Below are 25,347 nucleotides of genomic sequence, written 5' to 3' on the forward strand. Positions count from 1 at the left end.
GGGGAGAGGCCAGGCATGCTGTTCAACATCCTACAAATACAAGATAGCCTTCCACAGTGAAGACTTCTCTGGTCCAAAATGTCAGATGGGCTGAAGCTGAGAAGCAAGTGTACTGAACTGTTGTGGCCATGGGGATGCAGTGGGAGGACAACAACATTAGCAACAAGAATTCACAACTAGTTTCAAATAGTTAGAGGCCTGTTAATTAATCTCTAACTTATTAATGAAGGAGTAGTTGAGAGTTTGCCATGGCCTTCTTGTCTCCTGCATCTGTTTGGAGGCTGAGGCTCACCCTCTCTTAAGGTCCTGAGAATTGTTTCTCTGAATGAGAAACTTTTTATTTTCTCAATCAGAAGAGCTCTGGCTACAGAATAGTGACTGTCCCTTAAGGTGAAATGTCCTGAATTATTTTTGTCTTTCCACATGAGCTAGACTGGGCAGACATGGGGTGTCCAGTTGTAGGATCATGCACCGTGGGTCTTAGAAGAAAAGGACAGGTGTGTGAATGGGATCCTGAATGAACCAAAATGAGAATGAGACCTACTTGCACACACACTGAATTCTTCAAGGCTGAGCAATTCCTGAATTCTCGGGAGAGTTGGAAGCCTTCCAGGGAAAGCCTGAAGACCAATGACAAACCTGACGACCAGCAGAGTGACCTTTGACATCAGACAAGGACAAGTGATCAGGCCTTGAGCCAGGCAGTGGTTGGCATGGGACTTAATGAAGAGGCCCTGACAGGTGCCTTCGGTCTGATTTAACGGGAGTGTTGAGGCTGGAAGGGTGAGAGAATGATCATTCATTCACTCAGGATGCCAGTGCCCTTTATGGAGATGAGGGACTTCTAGATTCTCTTTGAATAGAAATTTGGAAAGATGAGAATCAAAAAAAAAATTCATGTCTGAAATTTCGAAATTTTGTATCTAGTCATGCTGCTCGGCCTTGAGGAAGTAGGAAGAATAAAGCAAAATGAGAATGAGACCTACTTGTACACACGCAGTCTTACCCCTGATTAATAGGTGCTGTTTTTCCAAGTTCTTTGTCTTTCTTTTGTCAGTGTAGGTGGGTCTGAAATTTCATATTATTGCTGCAATTATTGTTTGATGTCAGAAATCATAGACATGAATTTTTATAGTGATTTATCCAATATCTAAAAGATAGGTGTGATAAAGCCGCCTTTAGAGCTGTGCTGCAGACATAAAACTTAGTAAATATTGCTGTCCTTAGTGAGTCAACTTAACTGTAAATATGGAAATATCCTCTTTGAAAGGATATGTGAAATGTAAATGACAGAATTCAATTCCTGTCATAAAAACGAAGCAAACTAAAAGAACTTGCTCAGTGTTTTAAAGACATCTATGAAAATCTGGCAACTAGTGTCATACTGAAGAGTCAAATGCTTTCTCCCTGAGATCAGGGTCAAGACGAGGGTGTCTGCTCTCACTATCACACTGGTGGTCCTAGCCGCAGGTGTGAGTCAAGAAAAGGGACTCAAGGAATAGGGATAGGGAAGGCAGAAACAAAATTTACTTTAAAGTTAAGTTTAGCAATGTCACAGCATTCAAGGTCAGTGTATCAAAATACATTATATTTCTGTGTGTTAATTATGAAGATCTATGAACTGAAGTTTTTAAAGTGTCTTTTGTTTTTAAAGATTTTATTTATTGTGTGAAGAACTGGGATGTAGGCCAGAGGTGCAAGGATTCACCAGAGATAGAGTGGGGAGCAAACAGGCAGTTCTACTGAAATACACTGCTGAGGGGAGCAGCAGGGGAAAGAGGAGAGGTCTGCTGCACTGTATGTGGGTCAGCTCCCTGGCCAGGGATTGAACTCAGGCTGTAGCAGTAATAGCAATGAGACTAAACTCCTAGGCTCTAGCGAGGCCCTAGGGGCCTTGTTATAGTAACATCAAGAGTGTATAAGTAACACCAAAATAAGAAAAATTTTGGTATAACTGTAACAAAAACTACAAAATATTCAGGGAAAATAATTAAAGAAGAACTAAATAAAAATACCATGCTCATGGATTAGAAGATTTATATTATTGAAATTGGAAACCACCTAATTCCCATCAACTAGTGAATGGATAAACATTTCATTTCATAGTGTCAAATCCACACTGTACAGTAGAAACTACTAAATAGTAAAAAGAAATGGACTCCTGATACATACAACAGCATGTATGATATATACAACATACTGGATGTTCAATTTCTAAGATATTTTGGCAAAGGCAAAAGCATAGGAACAGAAGAAGGATCTCTGTTGCAAACAGCTTCAAAGCAATAGGAATTTTGCTAAGGGGAACAGGATCCTAAGGTGTAGATCTTGAGTCTGGGGGTGGCTGTGTGGCTTAATGCATTTGTCAAAATTCCTAGAGTTATCCACTAAAATGCCTCACTTTTATTTCATGTAAATTATTCTTCCATGCATTATATTAAAAAAACAAACAATTACATGATAGTACAAATAGTGATAGTTACTGAATTTTTATGACTGAATTTTTTTGGAGCAGTTTTAGATTTACAACAAACGCAAATGGAAACCAGAATTTTTTTTTTTTTGTACGCCTCCTCTCCCCACACATCTGTCACCATCTCTTACCAGAGTGGTGCTTTTTTTCCCCCACCAAGAATGATGGTTGCTTCATTTTTAAGTCAAGTCATTTTAAAAAAAAGAAGTAGGGCCTCCCCTGGTGGCGCAGGTGGTTGAGTGCCACGCTGTGGAGCTGCCCACAGCCTCTGCAGTGCCTGTTCCATCCCCAACGGCCGGCGAGGGTCCCACATGGCACAGCAGACCTCTCCTGTCTCGCCCGCTGCTCTGCTCCCCTCAGCAGTGTATTTCATCAGCCTGCCTGTTCTGTTCCCCACTCTGTCTCTGGTGAATCCTCTCACCCTCCCACGATGCATCTGGCCTATACCCCGGTTCTTGTATAAATAAATAAATAAATCTTAAAAAAAAAAAAGTAAACTTATGAAACAGTAAAATTTTTAGTAACATATAAATTCTCCAGCACAGTCCTCGAACCCTGTTATTTATGTTTCTCATCTCAATTAACTTAAAATACAAGAGTCCAAGGGGATCAAGGACAAACCTCTGGGCTTCCCACTTAACAGAGAAGTCAGGAGTAGGAGGGCTCACTCATGGATTCTCCTTTCTACCCACTCTCCTGAGAGCTGCTTCATTTTTGAAATGCCATCAAAAGTCTTCCAGACAGTGATTGTGCAGGATGCATTAAAAGTATCAGGGAGAGCATGCTGGCCAGTCGCAATGTCTTCAGAACTCAGCCCAGGTGCCAAGGAGGAAAAACACAAGTCCATCCAGTATTGACATTCAGGGTGAGATGTTTTTTCGACTTCCATCAGGAAGCTATCTACAGGATCACCCCTGCCCCGCCATTTCAGCAGCTCCTGCAACACAAAGAAAATGTGTTGTCCACAATAATATCTGGCTGGAGCCACTGCCTCTTTACTTTCCTTCCTCTGCAAAATCTCCCCATTCCTTTCACTGAAACCTTTCACTCAGATCCCACCCCTTCCTCCAAGAAGCCTTCTACAGGTCCCCAGTGGACTCCATCTTACACTGTCAAAGGAATATTGAACATATTACAAAGATATATTTCTCATACTGGGTTTTAATTATTTTTGAGTCGCTCAAGAACAGGGTCCACTGCTCATTTATTGTTGTGTTCCTGGCACCTAGTACATTACCCGTTACATGAAAGATAATCAATAAATGGCAATTTATGAAAGAATTAGAATGATCCATCATATACAGCCAAGAAACCTATAACTTGGGAATTCTGTGTTAGAGACAGGATTAAGTTTTTGATTGTGTAAGCAATTAAGGGATATGCAAATATGCACTTTTAATGAAAGGAGCTTAGATTATATTGCAAGATTTATCAGATTTAAAAAATTACATATTTCCAAGGGCACCTACTTCTAGCTGAGTCATTTCTCAGCCATATTCTTGGGTTTGTGGCAGTGAAATTGCTTTCAAATAAGCACATGGACAATTTTATGCACATACATAGCTTTAGTCATTGTTTTAAATATTAAATATTAATGGCTTACTTGATACAGACTCATTGTAAATGTTAAAAACACAAAAATGTCAAAAAGCATAATAATTACCAAGACAGACAACTCAGAAACAGTGATTAATATTAGCAAGTATTATTCCAGAATGGCTAGGTACTGCTGGTACAGGTTTTCCCAACCTCCGCAACTCTCGACATCTGTCCCAGGTCCCTCCTGGATATGGCTGGGGACTGTCCTGTAAACTGTAAGGCATCTAGCAGGATCCCTGGCCTCTGCCCACCACATGCCAGTAGAACATACTTCCCCTGGTGGTGACAACCAGTATGTCCCCAGAAATTGCCAGTGGGTATATGCCCAGCTTGAGATCCACAGCTCTAGACAGAAGGATTGAAAAAGGGATGTAGAAATAAATTTGCAACACTTTATTAATTAAAATTAAGGGAGAAAGAAGAAACCAAATTGAAGCCCAAGATGCTGCTTCATATTATTTATATATTTAAGAAATATATATTCAACTTGAATCTTCCCATTAAACTTAAAAAAATAGATTTATGAAATTTTTAAAAGTCTGTCGAGTCACTTAGTTTTTTTTTTATTAAGCTCATTTTTAAATTTTAGACAGTATTGATCTGGAAAATGGAAAGATTAGCACCCATTTTTCTTCTCCGCCCCCCACCCTTTGCTATTTATGTTATTATTTGCCAAGTTGTTTATTTTTTCTGGTATCCCTAGTTCTATTACCAGGGCTTTTCTGTTCTGGAATGATTTATTTTCTGGTTCCTTTCTTCTGGATCGCATTGTAGAGTAGCTGATGTTTTTCTTTCTTTTTTTTTTCCCTCTAGAAATTCTCATGAGTAGTACATATCCTCAGTTTGCATATGCATGAGAATATTTATTGCCTCAGAACTCTAAAATTGGCATGGTTGGTTGACCTTTATATTGTTTTTTGGTAATACCTTTATGATTTACACATCCTACAATTTACCTGTTAAAACTGTGTGGTCTGAATCAGGTTTTGGCACATTTAATCATCATCACAATCAATTTTAATACATTTTCATAATCACCCCCCAAAAAAAACTGTACCCATTTAGCAGACAGTGCTCATTTCCCTGTCAGCCCTCACCCCAACCCTAGACAATCAAGCACGTCTAGAACAAAGCAGAGAATGTGGCCTTTGCCTCTTGCGTCTTCCCCTTGGCATGATACTGTGATACCGCCCAGGTGTATCCATGGCCTAGCAAGTGTCAGGACTTCATTATTTTTTTATAAGCAGATGATATTATGTTTTATGGGCACACCACAATTTGTCTATCAGTTAATCAGCTGATGGACATTCAGGTTGGTGGCATTTTTGGGCATTATGCATAAGGTGCTGTGGACATCCTTGTAGAGCTTCTCTGTGGATGTGAGTTTCAGTCCTCTTGAGCATATATGTGGGAGTGGCATTTCCGGGTCATAATGAAAAACAACATTTAGTTTCTTTAGAATCCGGTGTGACATTTTTTGGGTCATGTATGTGACTTGTACCACGTTATACATGTTAGCCCACTCTTTTCTGCACTGAGACACAGGAATATTTTATATCTTTTCTACAGCTTTTCTTGAATCCTTTGTTTGACTCTATTTCATCATGAAGTAGACTTTTTATTTTTATTTTTCCCCAAAAAGGCTTATTTGCTCATTATTCCCAAAGTTCTTTTAAATTTTAAAATGTCTGCCTGTTGCCTTCACACTTAAGAGGAATTTAGGCTGGATACATTGTCTTCCTCTCAGAAATGTGCTCCTTTATCTTCTGGTGCTGATGTTGCTAAGGGAGAATTTGAGGACAAATTGATTTTTCCACTTAGGGATGACTTGCTTTTCTGACTGATTATTTAAGAAATAATTATCCTTAAAGGTCAGTAACTTAACAAGGATGCATCCCAAGTGTCATGCAGGAGCGTTAATTTTTCCTGAAATAGGATGTGATATGATAAAAATGTAGACATATATTTTATAAGCTGTTAAAGGATTTGCTGCACATATCTCTGATATTTCTGCTCCTAGTTCATTAATTTGAACAAAGTAGTATTTTTTAACTCTTGAGCATTTGACTTTTCAACCTATTTTATTAAATGCATTTCTTCTCAGTTAATTCATTGTGTTGAAATTTTGTGTTTAATCAAAGCACTCCCAAAAACTACATAGTTAGAAAAGATTATTCAAATTTCTTGTTCTAAGAAATTCTTGTCATTGAAATTAGTTTCTTCATTTTGTTTGCATCAACTCGCTCAGCTGTCTGAGAAATCACAGCTGCCCAGAATGCATTAAATAATCAGAAGTGCGTGTAGACAATAAATAACTTTGTAGAGGTTACACTCTCAGACTAGAAAAAGACTTTGACTAGTGATTTGGTTAATTTCTCTTCCACTGATAGAGTTCTCTTCCATTTGGTAGAATACACACAAACCATTAGAAAGAGTGAAGATCAATTTAATTTTAAGATAATCATATAATTTTGCAAATTTCACTATGATTATCTTCAACTATGAGGAAATTATTTTTCTTTCAGTTTTTATGTATTTTTTTAATCTTGACACATTTCCTTAATTTTCTTAAATTTTCTCCATCCTTACATGCCCTCTTTCTCTTCTTCCTTCTACCTTTTTTCATTCCTCTTCTTCCTTTCCCTCTTTCTACTTCTTTATCAAAGTATTGGGGTAGACTTACTGAAATACATGCACAACCAAACTGGGAGCGATTACTCAAAGCTTTCTGATGAATACTGTGACGAACAAAATCTTATAATTTCACTCAACCAAGATTTAAGGAACCCATATATTGTACACTGCTTTCTCCCAAATCATGCACCTGCATGCATGAGAGGAATGAGAGACAGAAAGATAACAGATCTGGGACAATTAACTCACAGGAAGGAATTAGAAGATAAACAAATAAATAAAATAGATGGTGTAATAGATTCTTGTAAGTGTTGTCAAAAAATATAGTTGAGGCTCTTTGGAATTTTGTCTGTACTTTTTCTTGATTTCATAGCTCATTTCTTTTTTATCGCTGAATAATATTCCACTGTCTGGATGTACCGTAAGTTATTCATTCACCTGCTGAAGACATCTTGGTTGCCTCAAGTTTTGGCAATTATGAAACAAGCTACTATAAATATTCTTATGGAGGTTTTTGGGTCGACAAAAGTTTTCAACTTTGGGTAATACCCAGGAATTCCAGACCAGGTGTTTCTTGAACATATAATATGTTATTACTCTGTGACAGTACTGCTATGTATTAGATAAAGAATCGGTTGTTTACAATAAGATAGGGGTGTCACACTTAGAATGATCCCTTTGCTGGTGCCTAACTCAACTCCACAGAGCTTTCAACTTCACTCTGACCCTCATAGGGATGGCTAACGGATAACCTCACAGCAGACATACATAAGTGTGAGTTGTCTCCTTTACTATTGTATATGTCCTCTTACACCCAGAGTAAAAGTAATGGGATGCTTGTTCTAAACATCTAGTCCTTCAGCTTCTGAAATAAAAGTGTGTGTGTGTGTGTGTGTGTGTGTGTATGCATGTATGCACACTTGAACTTGTGTGTATCTTTGGATAATTAAAGAATATACACACACTTCTGCCTTTGCTATTTATAACAAAGCTGTTTTGTACAAAACTAATATAAGAACCATCTTCTTCATAGATTGAAGTAGAATCCTTCGATTATGAAAACAACTTCTATGTTGCCTTCATAAGAAGAATTTTCACTTTCTGTTTGACACACCAACCTTATGAGTGTGTGTGGGAGGGGACCAGGTCATTTGCTGTGTGACACATGTATGGATTCTTTTGTTCTTTTTACTTACTGATCTGCAGACCACACACTGTAATTATCTTCAGCCAGATTATATTTTCTTCCATTTTATTTTGCTTACATTGAGTCCTATCAAGGTTCATAAATAGTTAAAACAATAAAGGACATACTGAGAAGAGGAGCCAGTAAATTATAAACTAATGCATAGGCTTTTTGTGTTCTGATAACATAGTTAATTTTATAATTTAATTTTTATCAAAAATATATTTACAATTTATTTTTAACAATTTGTACATGTTCAGAAAGTATTTTAGTACTAAAATACTTCTCACACCAACATTTCAATACTTTTTTTAAAGTTTTATTTTTAAGAAAATGCTTGGCATTTTGTGTGCATTGTGGTCTAGAGCTAGACAGAAAGTTTAGACTCAGCATCAAAAAATGACTCAATAAAGGCAAAGTGGGTAAGTCAGACATCAGCAAAATGATCTTTTAATCTGGAAGTTCCCATAAGGAGGATGCTGAGACAAACTTCAGATGGGGAGAAAATAATTGAAACCACACATCTGACAGTGGACTAGTATCTAGTATATAGAAAGAACTCCTCAAAAGTTGGGCCTCCCTGGTGGCGCAGTGGGTAGAACGCAGCACTGTAAAGCTGTCCACAGCCTCTGCAGTGCGGGTTCAATTCCCGCCTGGCCAGGGAGATTCCCACATGGCGCAGCAGACCTCTCCTGTCACCCCCACTGCTCCCCTCAGCAGTGCTTCTGATCGTCTGCCTGTTCTGCTCCCTGCTCATTCTCTGGTGAATCCTCTCGCCCTCCTGCACATCCAGCCCATAACCCAGCTCTTATATAAATAAAAAAAGAAAGAAAGAACTCTCAAAAGTCAAAAGTGAAAGAAAAGGGAAGCAATCCATTTAAATTCTGGATGGTGTGAATTGTTTCCTGCCTCCAAAATTCATGTCAAAAATTCAATTGTCAATGTAGCTGATGAGGCAATTGGTCCTTTAGAGAGGCCAAGTCATATGAGGTCATGAGGAGGACCCTGATCTATTGCACTGGTGTCCTTACTAGAAGAGACTCTAGAACTCGATAGTGCACCTGTCTGTGAGCTCACTCCTTCTCCATCTTCTTCTCTTCCTTTCTCTCTCTGCCCTCCCCTTCTCCATCTATGCACCGAGGAGGAGAGGCCTTGTGAGGACACAAAGGGAAGGTGACAATCTACAAGCTAGGAACACAATGGGTAAAAGACATGAAGAAGACCTCACCAAGACAGGAATACAGGTGGCAAAGGAGCACACAAAATGATAAAGTCATTAAACACAGAGCAATTGCTTATTAAAACCACTATAGGAGACCACTGTTAGAATGGCTAAACTTAGAGAAAACAAAAGTTCGTGCCAACACAGTTCTGGCTAGGGTCTGGAGAACCAGGACCATCAGCACGTTGCTGGTGGGGGGTAAAAGGAGTGTGATGCTCTCATGAAAAACAAAGTGTAACTCTCACAGCACCCCATGGTTGTACTCCTGGCATCTCTCCCAGAGAACTGAAAGCTTCGGTTCATACCAAAACCTTACATGGTGTTAGTGGCAGCTTTATCTGTCATCGCTGAAAACTGAAAGCAACCCAGGTGTCTTTCAAAAGGTGAATGGTTAAGTAAATTCTGGCACAGCCTTATGTCCATACCTTGGAACACTACTCAGCAATAAGATGAATGAATGAACTCTTGATACACACAGGCTGGGTGAATCTTCACAGAGTAATTCTGAGTGAAAAGGTCATTTTCAAAGGCTATATACTATAAGCCTTTATTCATTGGAAATTCCTCAAATGACAATGGAGAACTGATCGTCAAGGGGTTCAAGTGAGGTGAGGTTAGGAGGGAAGAGAGTGCAGCCATGGCAAGGAAGAATGAGGAATGCTGATTATAGTCGTGACCACAATTCAAAGGTTACTAGCAAGAAGAATTTTAAAAAGGAAAATAAATAAATAAAATAGCATGTTTCACAATCCATGCATATATTGCTCCATTATTTAGATTTTCTTTAATCTGTCACCAATGTCTTACAGTTTTAGTATAAAAGTTTTCTTCACCTTCTGTTAAATTTATTTCTAAGTATTTTTGTGTTTATGCCTTTGTAAATAAAAGTGTTTCCTATATTTAACAAAAAAACAATTTAAAACATTTTCATTGTGCCCTACCACTTGATTTCCACCGTCCTTCTATTGCTCCATCTCTCCAACCCAGTGAAACCACTAGTCTACTTTCTGTTTCTATTAATTCTGTTATTTTTAAAAGAATAGTAAGGATAAAAGTTTAGCAAAAACTGAAATTTTTGAAAGCTATGCATAATCTTAACATTCTACTAATTTTCCCAAGTGGGCTGTTTTTATATGGAATTAAATATTTAGTACAATTTCCTCTTCTATATAAATAACGATAAAAATCTCTTTATCTTTTTCATTTTAAAAAATGCCAGATGAAAGGTAGCATTTCTGAAGGAATCTTTCTGAAGCTGTAGTATGCTATCTGTGGATTCAGCCACCCTCAGATCAAAAGCACCTACTCTGCAGTCAAATTGATGATGGTCACATTTGTGCTGAACCTGTAGGCTTTCTGTCCGGATATTATTTCTTCTGACAACTACTTACATATCATTTACTTTGCATTATTATAAGTCACCTAGAGGTGATTTGAAGTATAGGGGAAGATGTGCTTAGTTTATACCATTAGTACACCATTTCATAGAAGGGACTTGAATACCCTTGTTTTTGGCATCTCCCAGGTTCCTGAAGCCAATCCCCCAAAGATAGCGAGGGACAATTGTATTGCGTTTAATTGAAATGTGTTGATTATTAATTATTTTGCTATTAGTAATTATTAATCACTTAGAAAAATACATCATGATTTGTTTTTGTTGACATGATAAAAGGGAGACTTATTCTCTTGATTAGAATTCACACAGCCAGTGATTGATTTAGGTCTGCTACCCATGCAGCTGAGGGATGCTTAAGCCACCTTAGCCAGGAATTCATCTTCAAAAGACCTTCCACTCCCGCTGGAACCTGCCTGCCGGGCTCTGCTGTGCCTGCTTCTCCTCCTCTGAGCAGCCCACATATCTCCTGGTGTTTCTGAGCACAGTCTGTAAAGAGCTGAAATCTCTTATGCCTTTCACATTATTTGATTATAGAAATATTGGCCTTTCTTTTCTTTATAATTGCTTTGAATTAGCAGCAATTCCATAATCCAATAAAATGTTCTTCATTTTTTCCCGATTGTGAGTCTGTAAAATAAGGCTTGCTAACTAAATGAAATCGGTACTGTTATGTATGTGAGAGTGTTTAAGCTACCTGAGGCAATAAATTGTTTTCATTACTGTAAAGCTTTCATTGTGGAGATGGGGCAATTCAAAGAATTGTTGCTCTGTTTCAGCCAGTTCCCTGAAGCCTTATGTGTGATACTTTATTGGGTTCGTTGGGATATAAAAATGACACGAATGAAGTATTACATCTTATAATAATATCATTTAATTTAGACTTTGAAGTAATTCTGAGTGTTCTTTCTAATCAGACCAAATAAGTAAGATTTAATAATATTCCATAATTTAAAGTTATAGTTTTATTTTCATATTCATCTATATAACATTTCAACAGGAAGGCATTTAATTCCTTCTGAAAATAGATCAGGTAACAACTTGAAGAACCCAAATGTAGTGTTATCCCTGACTTGGTACTTGGCATGTTCTTGCATTCTTCTCTCTAGATCTAAATGTCTAAGCATAGAAATAGCTGTAAAAATGAAATAAGAAATAAGCTCGACAATACTCAATATTGTAGAGGATTGGGGGCAGGGACAGGAAATGCCCTTAGAGTATATTCTCAGCTGAATAAATTCAGCTCTAAATTGTCCCATAGATGAGCTGAGAATTGACCTTTGAATCAGGTCCATAAGATAAATAGGAAAAAAAAAAAAACAGATGTAAGTGCTGTTTCTTTGGTACAGAATTTATAGAACATTAATTTAAATCTGAAGATTATACACAAGTCAGAGTTTGAGATTTTTAACTCTAGGAAGGTTTTCTCTTCTCTGCTAACATAATGAACTGCTGTTTTGAAATTGCTGTGTTCTAACTTCAGAGGATCAATACATCGTTCTTCCAGGAAGGTAATTTAGATCAGTGAATTTCATCCAGTGTTGTGAGTGCATAAGGAGACAGTTGCTTAAAAGTCAAGATGTATATTTATATTTGATGTGTCAAGAACCTGCTGGGGGCAGCAGCACTGCCTAGTTCAATTCTCTGATAATGTTCCTTATCAGCCACACACTATCTAGTGGGATTTCACCCCTGTCACTCCATGCCACAGGATGTATAATTTCTTCTCTGTACTTTCTGCTATATAAGACTGCAGTATTTTTTCAAAAGGAAAGTTGGAGCTATAGTAGGAACGTAAAATGGAAAGTAACGATAAGTAGTTATATTTGGACAGAAAGTATTATTAACTTTTTAGTCCACATAATTTTTTTTCCAGGCCCAAAATTTATACGACCCCCATCTTTTAAACATTTCTCCTTATTTTGAGTCTTTGAGAACTTTTCCAATTCTTTTTCCTACTATTTCTCTACTTCACAATTATAAGCAAAGTAAAAGATAATTTGAAAGAAAAGGAGCATTTTGATGAGAATATCAACACGGCACAGAGTAAATAGTGTCTTGATCTTTAATTAGAGGAGACTATTTGGAATGACAGCCTCAGTTTAGAAAACTATAAGGCCCATTAATGAAAACATTTAGTTGGGAGTGTAACTCTGTGAAGTGTGTGTGTTAGAAGTGTTAGCAGAAAAACCCTTGAGCTTCTTAAGGGTTTTTGTTATTCAAAATAATGCAGGTGTTTAAAAATCAAGCTAAAAAAGATTGAACCCACTAATCGATGCTCCACAGATGCTTGTCATAGCACATGGTACATGATGGCATTTTGTCTGAGACTATTTTTCTTGTATAAAATAGAATATCTGGACCGTTATTCTCCTGTTTGGGAAGGAATCCAAGATTGTAAAATCTCCAGTTATCATCTATGCTATATAGTGAATAGAAGAAAGAAAGCAGGGTTGTTTAAATTTGTAATATTTTAATAGTAAAAAATGCTAAAACTGTGCAGTATAATTATGTCACTGATATTATTTGACGAATTGTTTTTCTTTTTTTCCTTTTTTAAAAAAAAACACAGGGTCATTCTGGAATTCAGCTTCCTTCAATACTGAGGCATCGTACCTTCATTTTCCTACTTTTCACGGAGAACTTAGTGCTGATGTGTCTTTCTTTTTTAAGACAACAGCTTCATCGGGGGTGTTTTTAGAGAACCTGGGGATTACCGATTTTATACGCATAGAGCTCCGCTGTAAGTCTCCTTTTCCAGAGAATCCTATGGGATTCTATTTAGAGGCAGATCCTTTAACTAATTTTTAAGTACTGTGCTTCTACTTGATCAGCTGAGTCTTTACACTGTGTTGCTTTGAAAAAAACTATGATATTAAGTTAATGTTTTTGCAAGAATTTAATTTGGTATTTAATATGATAATTTGGGGAACTTACTAGTATTCTCTACAACCAGTTGAGGAGGATTTTTCATTCAAATAATTAAATTTTTTAATTATTTAATTTTTAATTACTTAATTCTCAGCTAATTGCAAAATTACTTAATTAAATTAACTGGCCATAGTATTATAACATAATCTTTAAACTATTCTTTGAATTGTACCTTAATATAAAAAATACACTGTACACTTTCAAAATTACATAAACTTTGAATCACTACAAAATAATTTTTTATAAAAAACTGAATGCTATTGAATTTTCTCAGCCCAGCCAAATAACTTCATGATTCATGAAAATGAAAAACTAACTCTGAGACTAAATTTCTTAATATTTTTTTCTTTTTCAATATTTCAAATGTGTTTTACATCCCCCTCCATGTCCGTTCTGTATGGGTGTCATAGAATCCTTCCACACACTTCACACCTCCCCTCCATAGTTAGTGCTTCCTCCGCTGTGTGCTCTTCCTGAGGGTGTTGAAGACTCGGATCTCCACCACATGCCCTAACCTGGACAATCTTCATGTCCCATGTTTCCAGCTCCAGCAGTAGTGACCTTTTCATTTGATGTGGGGAATGGGCCTTTGGAAATCTCAGTGCAGTCACCTACCCACTTCAGTGACAACCAGTGGCACCACGTTCGTGTTGAAAGGAACACAAAGGAGGCATCTATTCAAGTGGATCAGCTCTCACCAAAGGCGCAGCCTGCCCCTGCCGATGGCCATGTCCTTTTACAGCTCAACAGTCAACTCTTTGTGGGTAAGTTCTGCCCTTAGGCAGCCTGTCATGTAATTGAATGATGGAAGTGCAGAGATGGGTCAAAATGAAGTAATGTCACCACTACACATAATGATCAAACCCCTGTTTCCTGAGAGCCTGTGTCCTAGATTGTGCCACGTACTTCATCTCTTCCTTATAACCAGCCTGCGAAATAGGTATTATCTCTATTTTACAGATGAGATAATGGAGACTCAGATGGTCTAAAATGACTTACCTTCAGAAATTCACATAGTAAATGAGATTCAGATTTAAGTTTGACTAATTCCTAAGCCTACCTTTTTTTAATATTACAGCTTATATGATTTATTCCAGGTATTTTTTTTCCATTTTCCCAAGATTAAATGATTATTAAAAAAGCACGCCACACTGTATATAAATCAACATTCTCTCCAGTAATTCTGTGCTTCTGGGACTATAGAAATGTCACTGTCCCTGTCCCACATCTTCAAATTAACATTCTCAGGTCACAACAATAAGTCTTCCCAAAGGCGACTTTCCGGAAAAACAAGCTATTTCCTTGGCTCATATTTCCCTCTTTTTGTAGCCTACACCAGCAATCTATCCAAAAGGTATATACTGTGGAGTAGGGAGGGCACCCTCCAGCGAGCCCACAGTTGTTGACAGCCATAAGATTAGAGACAAGCACAAAGGGATAGGTCAACATACTGGCAGAAAATCCTGTGACAGCTTGGGAATAACTCTTCATTTCATTCATGGTGGAAACCCCACTGTCCAGTGCATAGGTATTGATGAGGTAGGCCAGTGAGTTACAGAGTCACAAAGAAATGTCACCTAGGACGCAAGTATTAACTCATTTGGAGTTTATCTGTTCTTGAGCCAGTTGATGAAGCCTCCTTGGAATTCGAGGCACTGGTAACCAGTGATCCTCTCTACAAAAACAGGAAATAATCACTAAAATAAAGACGGCAGGAGCAACATATGTAAAAATCACAACTTGACCAGTTTCACTATTACGTCTCTGTGTGTCCATCATTAGGAACATTTTTTCTGAGGTTTTTGACCGCCTTCTTGATATTTATCTCCAATTATTGTTCCTTTTCCCCCTAAGTACATTTGCTTGGCATTTATAGCATGGTAGTGGAATCCTTCATCTGTTTTATTTTGCATGTTTGCAAACTACTTTACAGGACTTACCGAACATGAAGTTCACGGTTTTCTCTCTTACTTGATCCTCTTTCATACATTTTAACATAAATAAGATACTGTAATAGTATATCTACAGATAAATTAAATTATCAGAAATCAGTTCCTTTTAAGAGTTATGTTTTAGAACAAAAACTTCATCTGATCCCAGTTACACTTTCTGTTGCTTAACTGTCTTGTCTTACTAATGCTCTTCTTGCAAAGGATGAAGCTTACCTGTCACATGTTTGACAAAAACATATCTGGGATTTGTAATGAGTGTATATACTCATTTCTATCATTTACTCTTGTTTCACTCAATCAGTGTTTAATGAACAGCTAGCTTCTCTGAGAAGGCACTGGAATCAGCGACCTCATCTTGATCTTGTGCCACTTGACTGACTTATTTAAGGGCATGGAAGTAATAAAGAATATGTGAGAGGAAATACATAACTTTCCTTTTAATAACATGCTAGGGGCTCAGTCAGGAAATTGACGTAGATATTTCTTGAATTACAAAAAAAATGAGAAATGGCCACAACAAAAGGTATGGCAATTTAAAATCTGTCAGTACTTGGAAATAGCCTTACTATTCTTAGAAACTGAGAGGGCTGAAACAGTCTTTGAATTTTTCAGTGAAATCAACTACAGTTTGCCTGCACATGACCTTTCATCCTTGGTGTGAATTTTAACTTCATAGAAATGGAAGTCATCTATATTGTTTCTGATAGAAATCCTGGCCTTAATTTGATTTCGAGTAGGTGCAGTGGAGAGAAGTTCTATTATGATATCAGAAAACTGTGTTAGAACAGGCTTCCGTCTTTTGCCATCAATCATGTGCTATAATTTTAATAAGGAGCTAAGAGGTTTCATATTTGTCAAGGCAATTGGTTAGGCTTTTGGGATTCCCATGTGTGGTCACATTCACAGATGACCATGTTCCTGGAAAATTTTAAAGACTGAAATTTTCATTAGATTTAAGTCAAGATTGAAAGTAAAAATAAAAGAAGGGCCTCTGAAAACATGTTACATCTACTATTAGTAAAAACGTGCTTATACAGTTCTTTCCTTCCTGCTCACAGGGATCTGAGTTAATTGGTATGGTTAATGTGATGATATAAAAGAAGGACTCATGTAAGGAAACAAGAAGAACAAGACTTGTTGCCTTAGATAGAGGCGGATGGATCGTTGCCTGGGGAGAGACCACAGGAGAGTCTTGTTTTATCTCTTACCCCTACTTGACCTCTACAAGAGCAGACCATTTTCTTAGGAACAGTCCCCAATCAAGATAAGGACATAATTCTTACAAGACAAAACACATAGTTGTCCAAAAAAAAAAAAAAAATTGTCAATTTACAACTTTGCTAGCAAACAAATCAAAACTTTTTAAAAATTCTGGGTGAAGATACTTTTTCCTTGTAGCAAGATTCAATGGAAGTTAAATTATTTTTTAAAAGATTACACTAAACCAGCACAAAGTGAAAAACTTGTAAAAAATTTGTAATAGAGCTAATTTAATGAGCAATTACCAAGTTCAAAAAGTAGTTCTCTGCTTCCTGAGAGTTCATTTCAGTGACAGGCAGCCAAAGAGTAAAAAGTAAACATGCTATATGTGTATGTGTTTACATATATACCCACACGCATGCACACATATAGACACATATACATAGATCAAATTTCAGATAATGATAAATGCTGTAAGATAAAAGGCTTAGTAAGGAGTTAGACAATGATTTGGGTTGGTACCTTCTGTGGGTGGGTTGGGTGGTCAGGGATGCATTTGAACACAGGACAGGTGGAACAGAAGTGGGAACCCCCTGAGCATCTGAAGGAAGAGGGTTGCAGATACAGGGAAGGAGCTAAAAGTAGGAATGAGCCCAAGGCAGCCCGGGAGTAATAGCAAGTCCTGGTTACCCAGGAGCGCCTCAGTGTGAGGGAGAACATGGGGAGAGAGGCGGTCAAGTTCTGCACAAGGATGGAAGGCCGCTCCAGGTACCTGGATTGTACTGAGGGGGTCAGAGGAGTGGCTTGAGCTCATTCACATTTTCGACTTTCTCTCTTGCTGCTGTGAGGATGTGGCTGGAGGGACTAGGGTGGAAGCAGGCGGCTTTGGCATTGGTCCTTATGAGAGATAATGGTTACGTGGGCCGGAGGGAGGTGGTTAGCAATAGAGGTGGCATTTTGATGTAGCTACACACAGCTTGCTAATGGATTGTTTTTTTGTTTTAAAGATTTTTATTTATTTACGCATATAAGAACTGGGGTACAGGCCAGAGGTGTGGGGGATGAGAGGATTCACCAGAGACAACAGAACAGGCAGACTGAATGAAATACACTGCTGAGGGGAGCAGCGGGCGCGACAGGAGAGGTCTGCTGTGCCATGTGGGTAGCTCGCTGGCCAGGGATCGAACTCATGCTGTAGTGGCTGAAGATATCTTCAGAGGTTGCGTCTTAACCCCTTGCGCCACCAGGGAGGCCTGGGTTGCTTTTTTGTTGTTGTTGCTAGTGTTTTACTCACACTCCTTTGTAGGTCTAGGGGTTCCACACATTCTTTCTCAGTTTTTAATTTCAACAGAAGCTGATGTTTCTTGTTTTCTTCATATCTCCTCACTTGTAGCATTGATGAAGGCTGTTCCCAGACCCTACAGGCTCTATTATTTACTACAAACCATGCTCTTGCCAGACAACAGAAGCCCAAAGCCCAGAGAAAGTAACTCATTGCCTTCCCGCTCTTCAGGGAGAGCCTGCCCGCCCCTCATCCCACTGTCCCCAGGCAGGTGCGCTTCTCTGTACCAATGTCTGTGCCAGTACATGCCAGGAGTGGAGGGGCCTTTCCTGGGAAGCTGTTGTATTTCCCCTCCTGGTAGTCACACCATCAAATACACAAGCAGTGAGGCTGTTCTGGGACTCAGTGACTCACTGGGTGGGATCTCTGATTTAATCCAATATAATTGATTTTTGGTTAAAATTTTAAGGGGTAATTTCATTCCCCTTACTTACAAGTTCAAGAGTTTCATTTGTAGTTCACCCATCCATCTTAAAGATAATTATGGCTAATCAGTATTTTCAAGTATGCATAATGACTGTCTGTATTTGGGTATTGGGATAAATAAATGAGATAAATGTAATTGCAAAGAATAAGTCTGTCATTTTCAGCACAACTTTTTTCTGCTAATAAAAATGTTTTGAATCCAGGCACTAACAATGACATTAATAATAATAACAATGTTTAAATTACATGAAAATAGTCTTTTTAAACACCAGTCAAAAGTGAAATAAGTTATTATTGTCAATCTAAGATAGATTTTGGTATCCAAGCATTTGGTAGCTTTTTTTAAAAGGATTTATTTATTTATGCATGCAAGAACTGGGGTGTAGCCAGAGGTGTGGGGTAAGAGGATTTACCAGAGACAGAGTGGAGAGCATAGCAGGAGGTTCTACTGAAATACACTGCTGAGGGGAGCAGTGGGAGAGACAGGAGAGGTCTGCTGCGCCATCTGAGTTAGCTCCCTGTCTGGGGATCGAACTCATACCACAGAGGCTGGCTATAGCTTGACATCACGGAGACTTTAACCCAAGAGCAACCAGGGAGGCCCAAGCATTTAGTAGCTTTTACCTAAAGAGCACCTCCTTGGGCCTCCCTGGTGGCGCAGTGGGTTGAGCGCGGCAACGTGAAGCTGTCTGCAGCCTCTGAAGTGCAGGTCCGATTCCCAGCCAGCCAGGGAGCTAACCACATGGCACAGCAGACCTCTCCTGTCGTGCCCGCTGCTCTCCTCAGCAGTGTATTTCAGTCAGTCTGCCTGTTCTGCTCCCTGCTCTGTCTCTAGTGAATCCTCTCACCCTCCCACGCCTCTGGCCTGTGTACCCCAGCTCTTGTGTAGAGATAAACAAATCTTTAAAAAAAAGAGATTTAATGAGAGAAAAACATCAATTAAAAAAAAATAAATAAAGTATACCTTCTTGTTTTTAAACAAACTTGCAGGAAATTTCATTGTTCTGGAATATTTAAAAACAATGGAAGTTATTTTACAAATACTACAAATCTGAAATCTTAGAAATTTTGATAATCTAGAATTATGTTCATTTGAAATACTATCTTTTACATTTTGCCTACAGATAATGTTGTGGATATTTACATATGTATATAAATTTTGAATAAATTATATTCTTCATCTCATGACCCAGCCTAGATTGGTGATATTTATTGACAATCCCTTTTTTGAGATTAAGTTTCTGGTGGTCTTTCAGAAGTGACGGCTGCAACAGGAGTACACTAAATAATCCAGAGTGTTTTCCACATTGCTCGCTCTCTCAGTCCACTAAAGATGGGTGATGAAGTGTGTTCACGTCTCAGAGTGAAAATCTGTGCAAGACTAATGCTTTCACTTCTGAGCAAGATCCGTAAAAATAAATAGAAAGCATGATAAAAAACGTGATGCGCTGGTGGACAGTACATGCAGCGACTGAAATAGGAGTAAGGATAAGAAAGACAGATCCAGCGATTCCACTCATGTTAACCCACACCAGAGGATTATAAAACAGAAGATTCTCACAGTTCCTGGAGTTCCAAATAGTAGAACAGTTATCTTCAGCTAATCTAAACTGTAGGATGCGGTGCACAGTCCAAGAGTAATAAAATCATGATCCAAAAATGTGGTATGAGGGCCTCCCTGGTGGCGCAGCGGTTGAGCGCTGGGTTGCAAAGCTGCCGGCGACCTCTGCGGCGCCGGTTCGATCCCCGGCTGCTCCCCGGCCACCAGAGGAGGGTCCCACATGGCGCGCAGACCTCTCCTGCCGCCCGCTGCTCCCCTCAGCAGTGTCCTTCAGTCCTTCTGCCTGCTCTGCTCCCCGCTCTGGCTCTGGTGAATTCTCTCGCCCTCCCGCGCTTCTGACTGTACCCAGTGCATGTATAAACAAAACGAACGAACAAACAAATAAATAAATAAAAACATGCCTCTATTAAAAAAAAAAATGTGGTATGAAAAAGAGGAAAATTTTAACATTAATGTAATTGAAGAGAGTAGAAACAATGAGCATCAAGGCGATCCCTTCCCCAATAATCTCAACAACATCTGCCCTTTTCATGATGGCTGTGTCATGTCTGTGGCCCATCTTCCTCCACTCTTGTTCTTACAACCTGTCCCCTCCCTTCTAAAGTTCTTCGACTTTCTCCTCTTTTGTGATTTATGACATATCTTAGTTAAAAAGCTTTACTGAAAGGTGCTGTTTAGTGACATGTTGCTAAGGGATGCATTAAACATGCGCCCTTGACCTTGTTAACACAGAGAGCTCAATGTCAAGACTTGCTTCTGTTATCGTGTGCCCACAGATATCCTCCAGCCACGGAAATGATGAGGAGAAGAATCCATCATTTTGTAAGCTGAAAAGTGACAGTGGTCATTTTCTATTTTGGTTTGTAAACTCAGCATTTTTCTTAGAAGCTTCTTAAATTAGCCTTGAATTGATTTTCATTCAACCAGCTCTGCAATTTTTGTTTGCAGTCTAAATTCTTTTACTGACAGGTTTTTAAATGGGGCAACTCCATTTTGATGCTTTGTGACTGGGACCTGAAGGGGAAGTAAGGACTGCTGACATCGACTCAAAAGTCATTTGCATTGCATTTGAGTCGCATCAAAGGTACACATATTTTCTGAGTATCTAGAGCAAACAATTTCTTGATGCCATACACAGAGACTGGTGTTGACTGGAGCCTGTTGAATTCCTGAGGCTGTGGTGCACATTCTTAGTTGCGCATTGGTATTCCCTGGGCATCTTGGGAAACTGACAGTACCCGTGCAGAGAGATGTATTTCCTGTGGATGGGCATTTCTGTCATTCCCAAGGAGGACATTGCAAGTCCTTTCTTGTGCTGTTTCACCTTCTGGTGAACATATGCTTGTATTTGTGTTGGGCGGAAACCTGGGAGAGGAATTTCTGGGTCATGGCGTAAGGGTGTGTTAAGCATGGCCAAATCTCAACTGACCATCTGGGCAGCCTCTTTTGTGAAGTGGCTGTTCATATCTCTTGCCCATTTTCTAGAGGCCTGTCCTCTTAAAAAAAAAAAAAAGAAAAAAAGATTATAAGGATTTTCATGTAATCTGGATGAGTCCTTTTCTGATAAATCAGTCACAACTATGTCCTCTCTGTCTCTGAGGATTGCATTTTCACATTGCTCATGGTGTCTTTTGATGAACAGCAGTTCTTAATTATAATGCAGTCTAGATTTTTTTTAAACTTTCAGTTTGTTTTTGATAGGTTAAAATGTAATTACAAGAATAGAATGTTGAATAATTTTTATTTCAATTTCATTTCCTTTTGTATTAGTAAACATATTCCCCCAGCTCTAAAGCACAGTGTAAAACAAGTCAAATTTCTCTTTATTATTTATTTCCACAATGTCATTCTCCTCCTGTGAACTGTCTTTTTCATGATTAGCCTAGGAGGCTCCTGGTGGCCTATCTATATCCACTGAGCAAATCTTCATGACTGTTGACTGAACTGAGAATTCACATGGGAAATCTTGAGACTGGAGAATACGACTAATACCACCAAGTTCATTTCTTTAAATGAGGCCTCAGTATGGACAAACCACAGAGCAGCTATGACTTTCACAGGTAGCAAGAAGTCAAAACAGACCCATTTTCCCTGATGTTCTTGCCACCAGGATATGTTCTCACCACTGGCTCTGGCTCAGGGAAAAGTGATTGACTGTTCTCCCCATGACACTGTTGCTTATACTGGCTGCCTCTTCAGCCATAATGGTCTTTAGACCTGAGGGAGAACAGCCCCCTCATTCCAGCCCTCCCAGAACTTTGCCCAATGAGGAGCACTCCATGCAACATTACAGCTGGATGCCCCATCTCATAGACCTTTACATAATTAATGCCACCATGTCTGCAAGACTGTCTTGCCCCAAGATGGTGGGCAGGACAGGCCTGAAGGTCCAATGCAGGACACACAGAAAGCCTCTTTCAACTCCTTAGCTTGACCCCAGGCCCAGTTGGTGTACCCTGTCACTTTCCTGATCTGTGGTCAGGACTTTAGCTGCTTTTCTTAGCCATGGTACCACAGTCGGGGAGAGCCCCAACCTCTGACAGACAAGCCCCCATACTTGAATTCTAAAGAGAAGTGTGGAAATCTTGACTCCTTCCTTTCTCTCAGGCTCTGGGTGAATTATGCAGTTGTTTCCAATTACTCCTCAGTAATATTCAAAGACAGCACATAAATAATTTGTCATTTGAAAAATTAAAGGTCTTCCTGCCATAAAGTAGTGGAAAATTGGCAGAGGAAAGAGCCAGCTAGTACCCTATGAGAGTGGCATGCATCTGTCACTTATCCTTACTTCCTAAGAGTGATGAGTGTGATGAAGGGATTGGACTCAGCCTCGTCTCGGCACCTGGCACTGTTATTTAGGTGCGATATTTCAACACGCTTACGTAAGCCTGCAGATTCACTTAACATTCATTCACACAGAAAGGTTAGGCATCCGTTTCACAAGATACTCAGTGTTTGTGAAGTTCCAGAATTCATTATATCTGATAAAGTATGGCAGATAAATTGATAGAAAATTAATTGGAAGACAGCTCCAAACATAATAGCTCAGCAGAAACATCCAGAATCAATTAATCAAGCTGCAGCTCATTTTAATTGGACCTACTCTAACCCCGAAAAGGCATTGGAATCTTTAATTAAGCTTTTAAGCCCAATCCTATTTACATTTACCATGTTTTCCAGAATAATTACATCTTAAAATAAAAAGTTATTAACTTGAAACTTACTGGTAATGTAAAAATTTTCAGTACATGTATGACAAAAATGATTATGTAGGCATTATGCATTTTTGATGATTGAAATAACTATTTCATTAAGTAAACATTAACTCTTTGAAAGTACAGAATTAAGTTCTATTTACAAAGTTGATTTCCTTCTCATTATTGCAAATATGATGTAAGAAAGTATTTTGAGTATGGATGTTTTTTCCTGTTAACATTCCCCTCTTTTGACTTCTCCTCTTGGATTCTATTTCTACTGTGAACATCAGGTGGTAATCACATTTCCCTGTCTAAATCTGTTGCTAGACTGTGAATCCTTTGAAAGCAAGATCGCTTGCATATATCTCTGTATCTCCAGGGTCTCAGTATCTACAGTGCCCAGCCAAGTAGCTGCAAAATAAAGCTTGCAGAACTGAAATGCCCTTCAAACCAAAAATGAGCAGAGAGGTAGGAGCACAAGGAAGTCGTCTTTGAGCCTATTTTGCTGTGGAAAAGAAAGAGACTTCCTTATAATAAATGGCCAACTGCAGGTTCCAGTCCCACCTCTCTGCCTCCAGCTAAATGTGTTGTACTATTTCCTCAGCTGTGCCCATGGGTTAGCCCCTGAACTTCTCTATGCCTCCAGTTTATCATTCAAAACAAAAGAAAACAAGAATAAACAAGTCAGAACCGATGAAAATGGATTGTATCCGGTTGTTGGATTCCAAGTTATTTAGTTATTGTTATGTCACTGGCAGACTGAGATAAAGCCCTAAATCAGAGAGACTGAGGACGTTTCAGTGACAAATGCATAACCAACCGTGATTTAGCTTCACTGTGTACCATAAACTATACACCTTGATTTAAAGTACTCTCACATGAAGTAATGAAATGCGCCAGGAATACACCTTGAATCCAGACTGTGCAGCCTCTGGCCCTCTCCAGAGTGTTCCTGAGCCAAGGTTGCAGGCTACCATAGCAGCAAAGGAATCTCCAGCAAAGATGCCAGAAGACTCTTGGTCAAACTTAACTCTGAGCCTTAGACAGTCCTACTGAGTCGAGTTAAGAAAGCAAGATGATAGGGAAGTTAAATCTAAGGAGAGAAGTAACTTTGATTGGAAGGAGAATAGAGTCGTGAGGATAAAGGAGGGAGAGAGAGTGACTGGAGGACAAGTAACTGTAGGAGAAATGAACAAGATTGTCGCCTGTTTTGAAACTGGGGGATGAAATCACTGCCTATCCTGCCGTGCCCCGAAGAACTGGGCTATGTATGTCTGGCTCCAGCTACCTCTGGATTTATAAATAGAAACTCTGACCCGCATCCTGAATGTTGTATTATTCATCAAAGAAGCACAGATTCTGTAGACTGAAGCAATTTGAATATAGAAATTTAAATACAGCCATTTGACTAGTCATGTATCTGTGAACCTGAATTCTCAATAGTGTTCACTGCAGGAGTCCAAAATTCTCAGGAATTCTTCTAGTTGCTTCTTTATGGTATTCATCATCAAAAAAGTATATAATTAATTTATTTAGAAATACTCATTGGATTTTATCCACATTCTCAGTCTTAGGGACACAGCCATGCCTATGAGACAGATTCCTTTAACTCTTGAGTCACCCCCCTTTGCTACTTCTAAAGTGTAATCCAATTTAATGAATGGGTGCATTAATTATTAATGATAGATTAATTGAGTATTAATGATTGGTTGATTTGAATTGCTAATTAGTTATTACAAATAGTTATTGCATGGCTTTCGTGTGCCAGGCATTCTTCCATGTCCTGGGGACACTGAGATTGGAGCAGCCCTTATCAGCTGGAGGGACCCCAGTGATGTACAAAGGGAACTGGTAAAATGTAACATCTGGTGGATGGTGAGAAAGAAATCTATTTAGGCTCTTTGTGGCTAGTTTTTGGTTCTGAAATACATGCAGGAAACCCTGTTTGATCTTTGCGCGTTAGGAGATTTTACATCCTTAAGGCTAGATGAGGAGCAAGCTAAACTGGGTGGGAGAGGAGTGCATGTGTCTTAGGGAGAAAGCGTATGCGGAGTGGGGAGAAGGCCAGGCTGGCGAGACAGCATCATCTATTCAAACACGAAGCCCCAAAGCCACCCCTTTTTTAAAATCAATTTGTTTTAAAAATGTATTTTTTATTTATACAAGAGCTGGGGTACAGGCCAGATGCACGGGAGGTAGGAGGATTCATCAGAGACAGAGTGGGGAACAGA

General features: G+C 38.8%; 1 protein-coding gene across 6 annotated transcripts in view; it reads left to right on the forward strand.

Moving 5' to 3' along the window:
• The window catches only part of CNTNAP4 (contactin associated protein family member 4), a gene marked incomplete at both ends in the record, with an annotated part of 238,429 nt that overhangs the window by 191,660 nt on the left and 21,422 nt on the right, over positions 1-25,347 (forward strand). For all 6 annotated transcript variants that reach the window (XM_084257952.1, XM_084257953.1, XM_084257957.1 and 3 more), the window contains 2 exons: positions 13,080-13,250; positions 13,984-14,202. In XM_084257952.1, coding sequence (XP_084114078.1) covers positions 13,080-13,250; positions 13,984-14,202 — 390 coding nt within the window. The remainder of the gene's footprint in view (positions 1-13,079; positions 13,251-13,983; positions 14,203-25,347) is intronic.

This window comes from Talpa europaea (genome assembly GCF_964194135.1).
Source record: "Talpa europaea genome assembly, chromosome: 16".
NCBI lineage: Eukaryota > Metazoa > Chordata > Mammalia > Eulipotyphla > Talpidae > Talpa > Talpa europaea.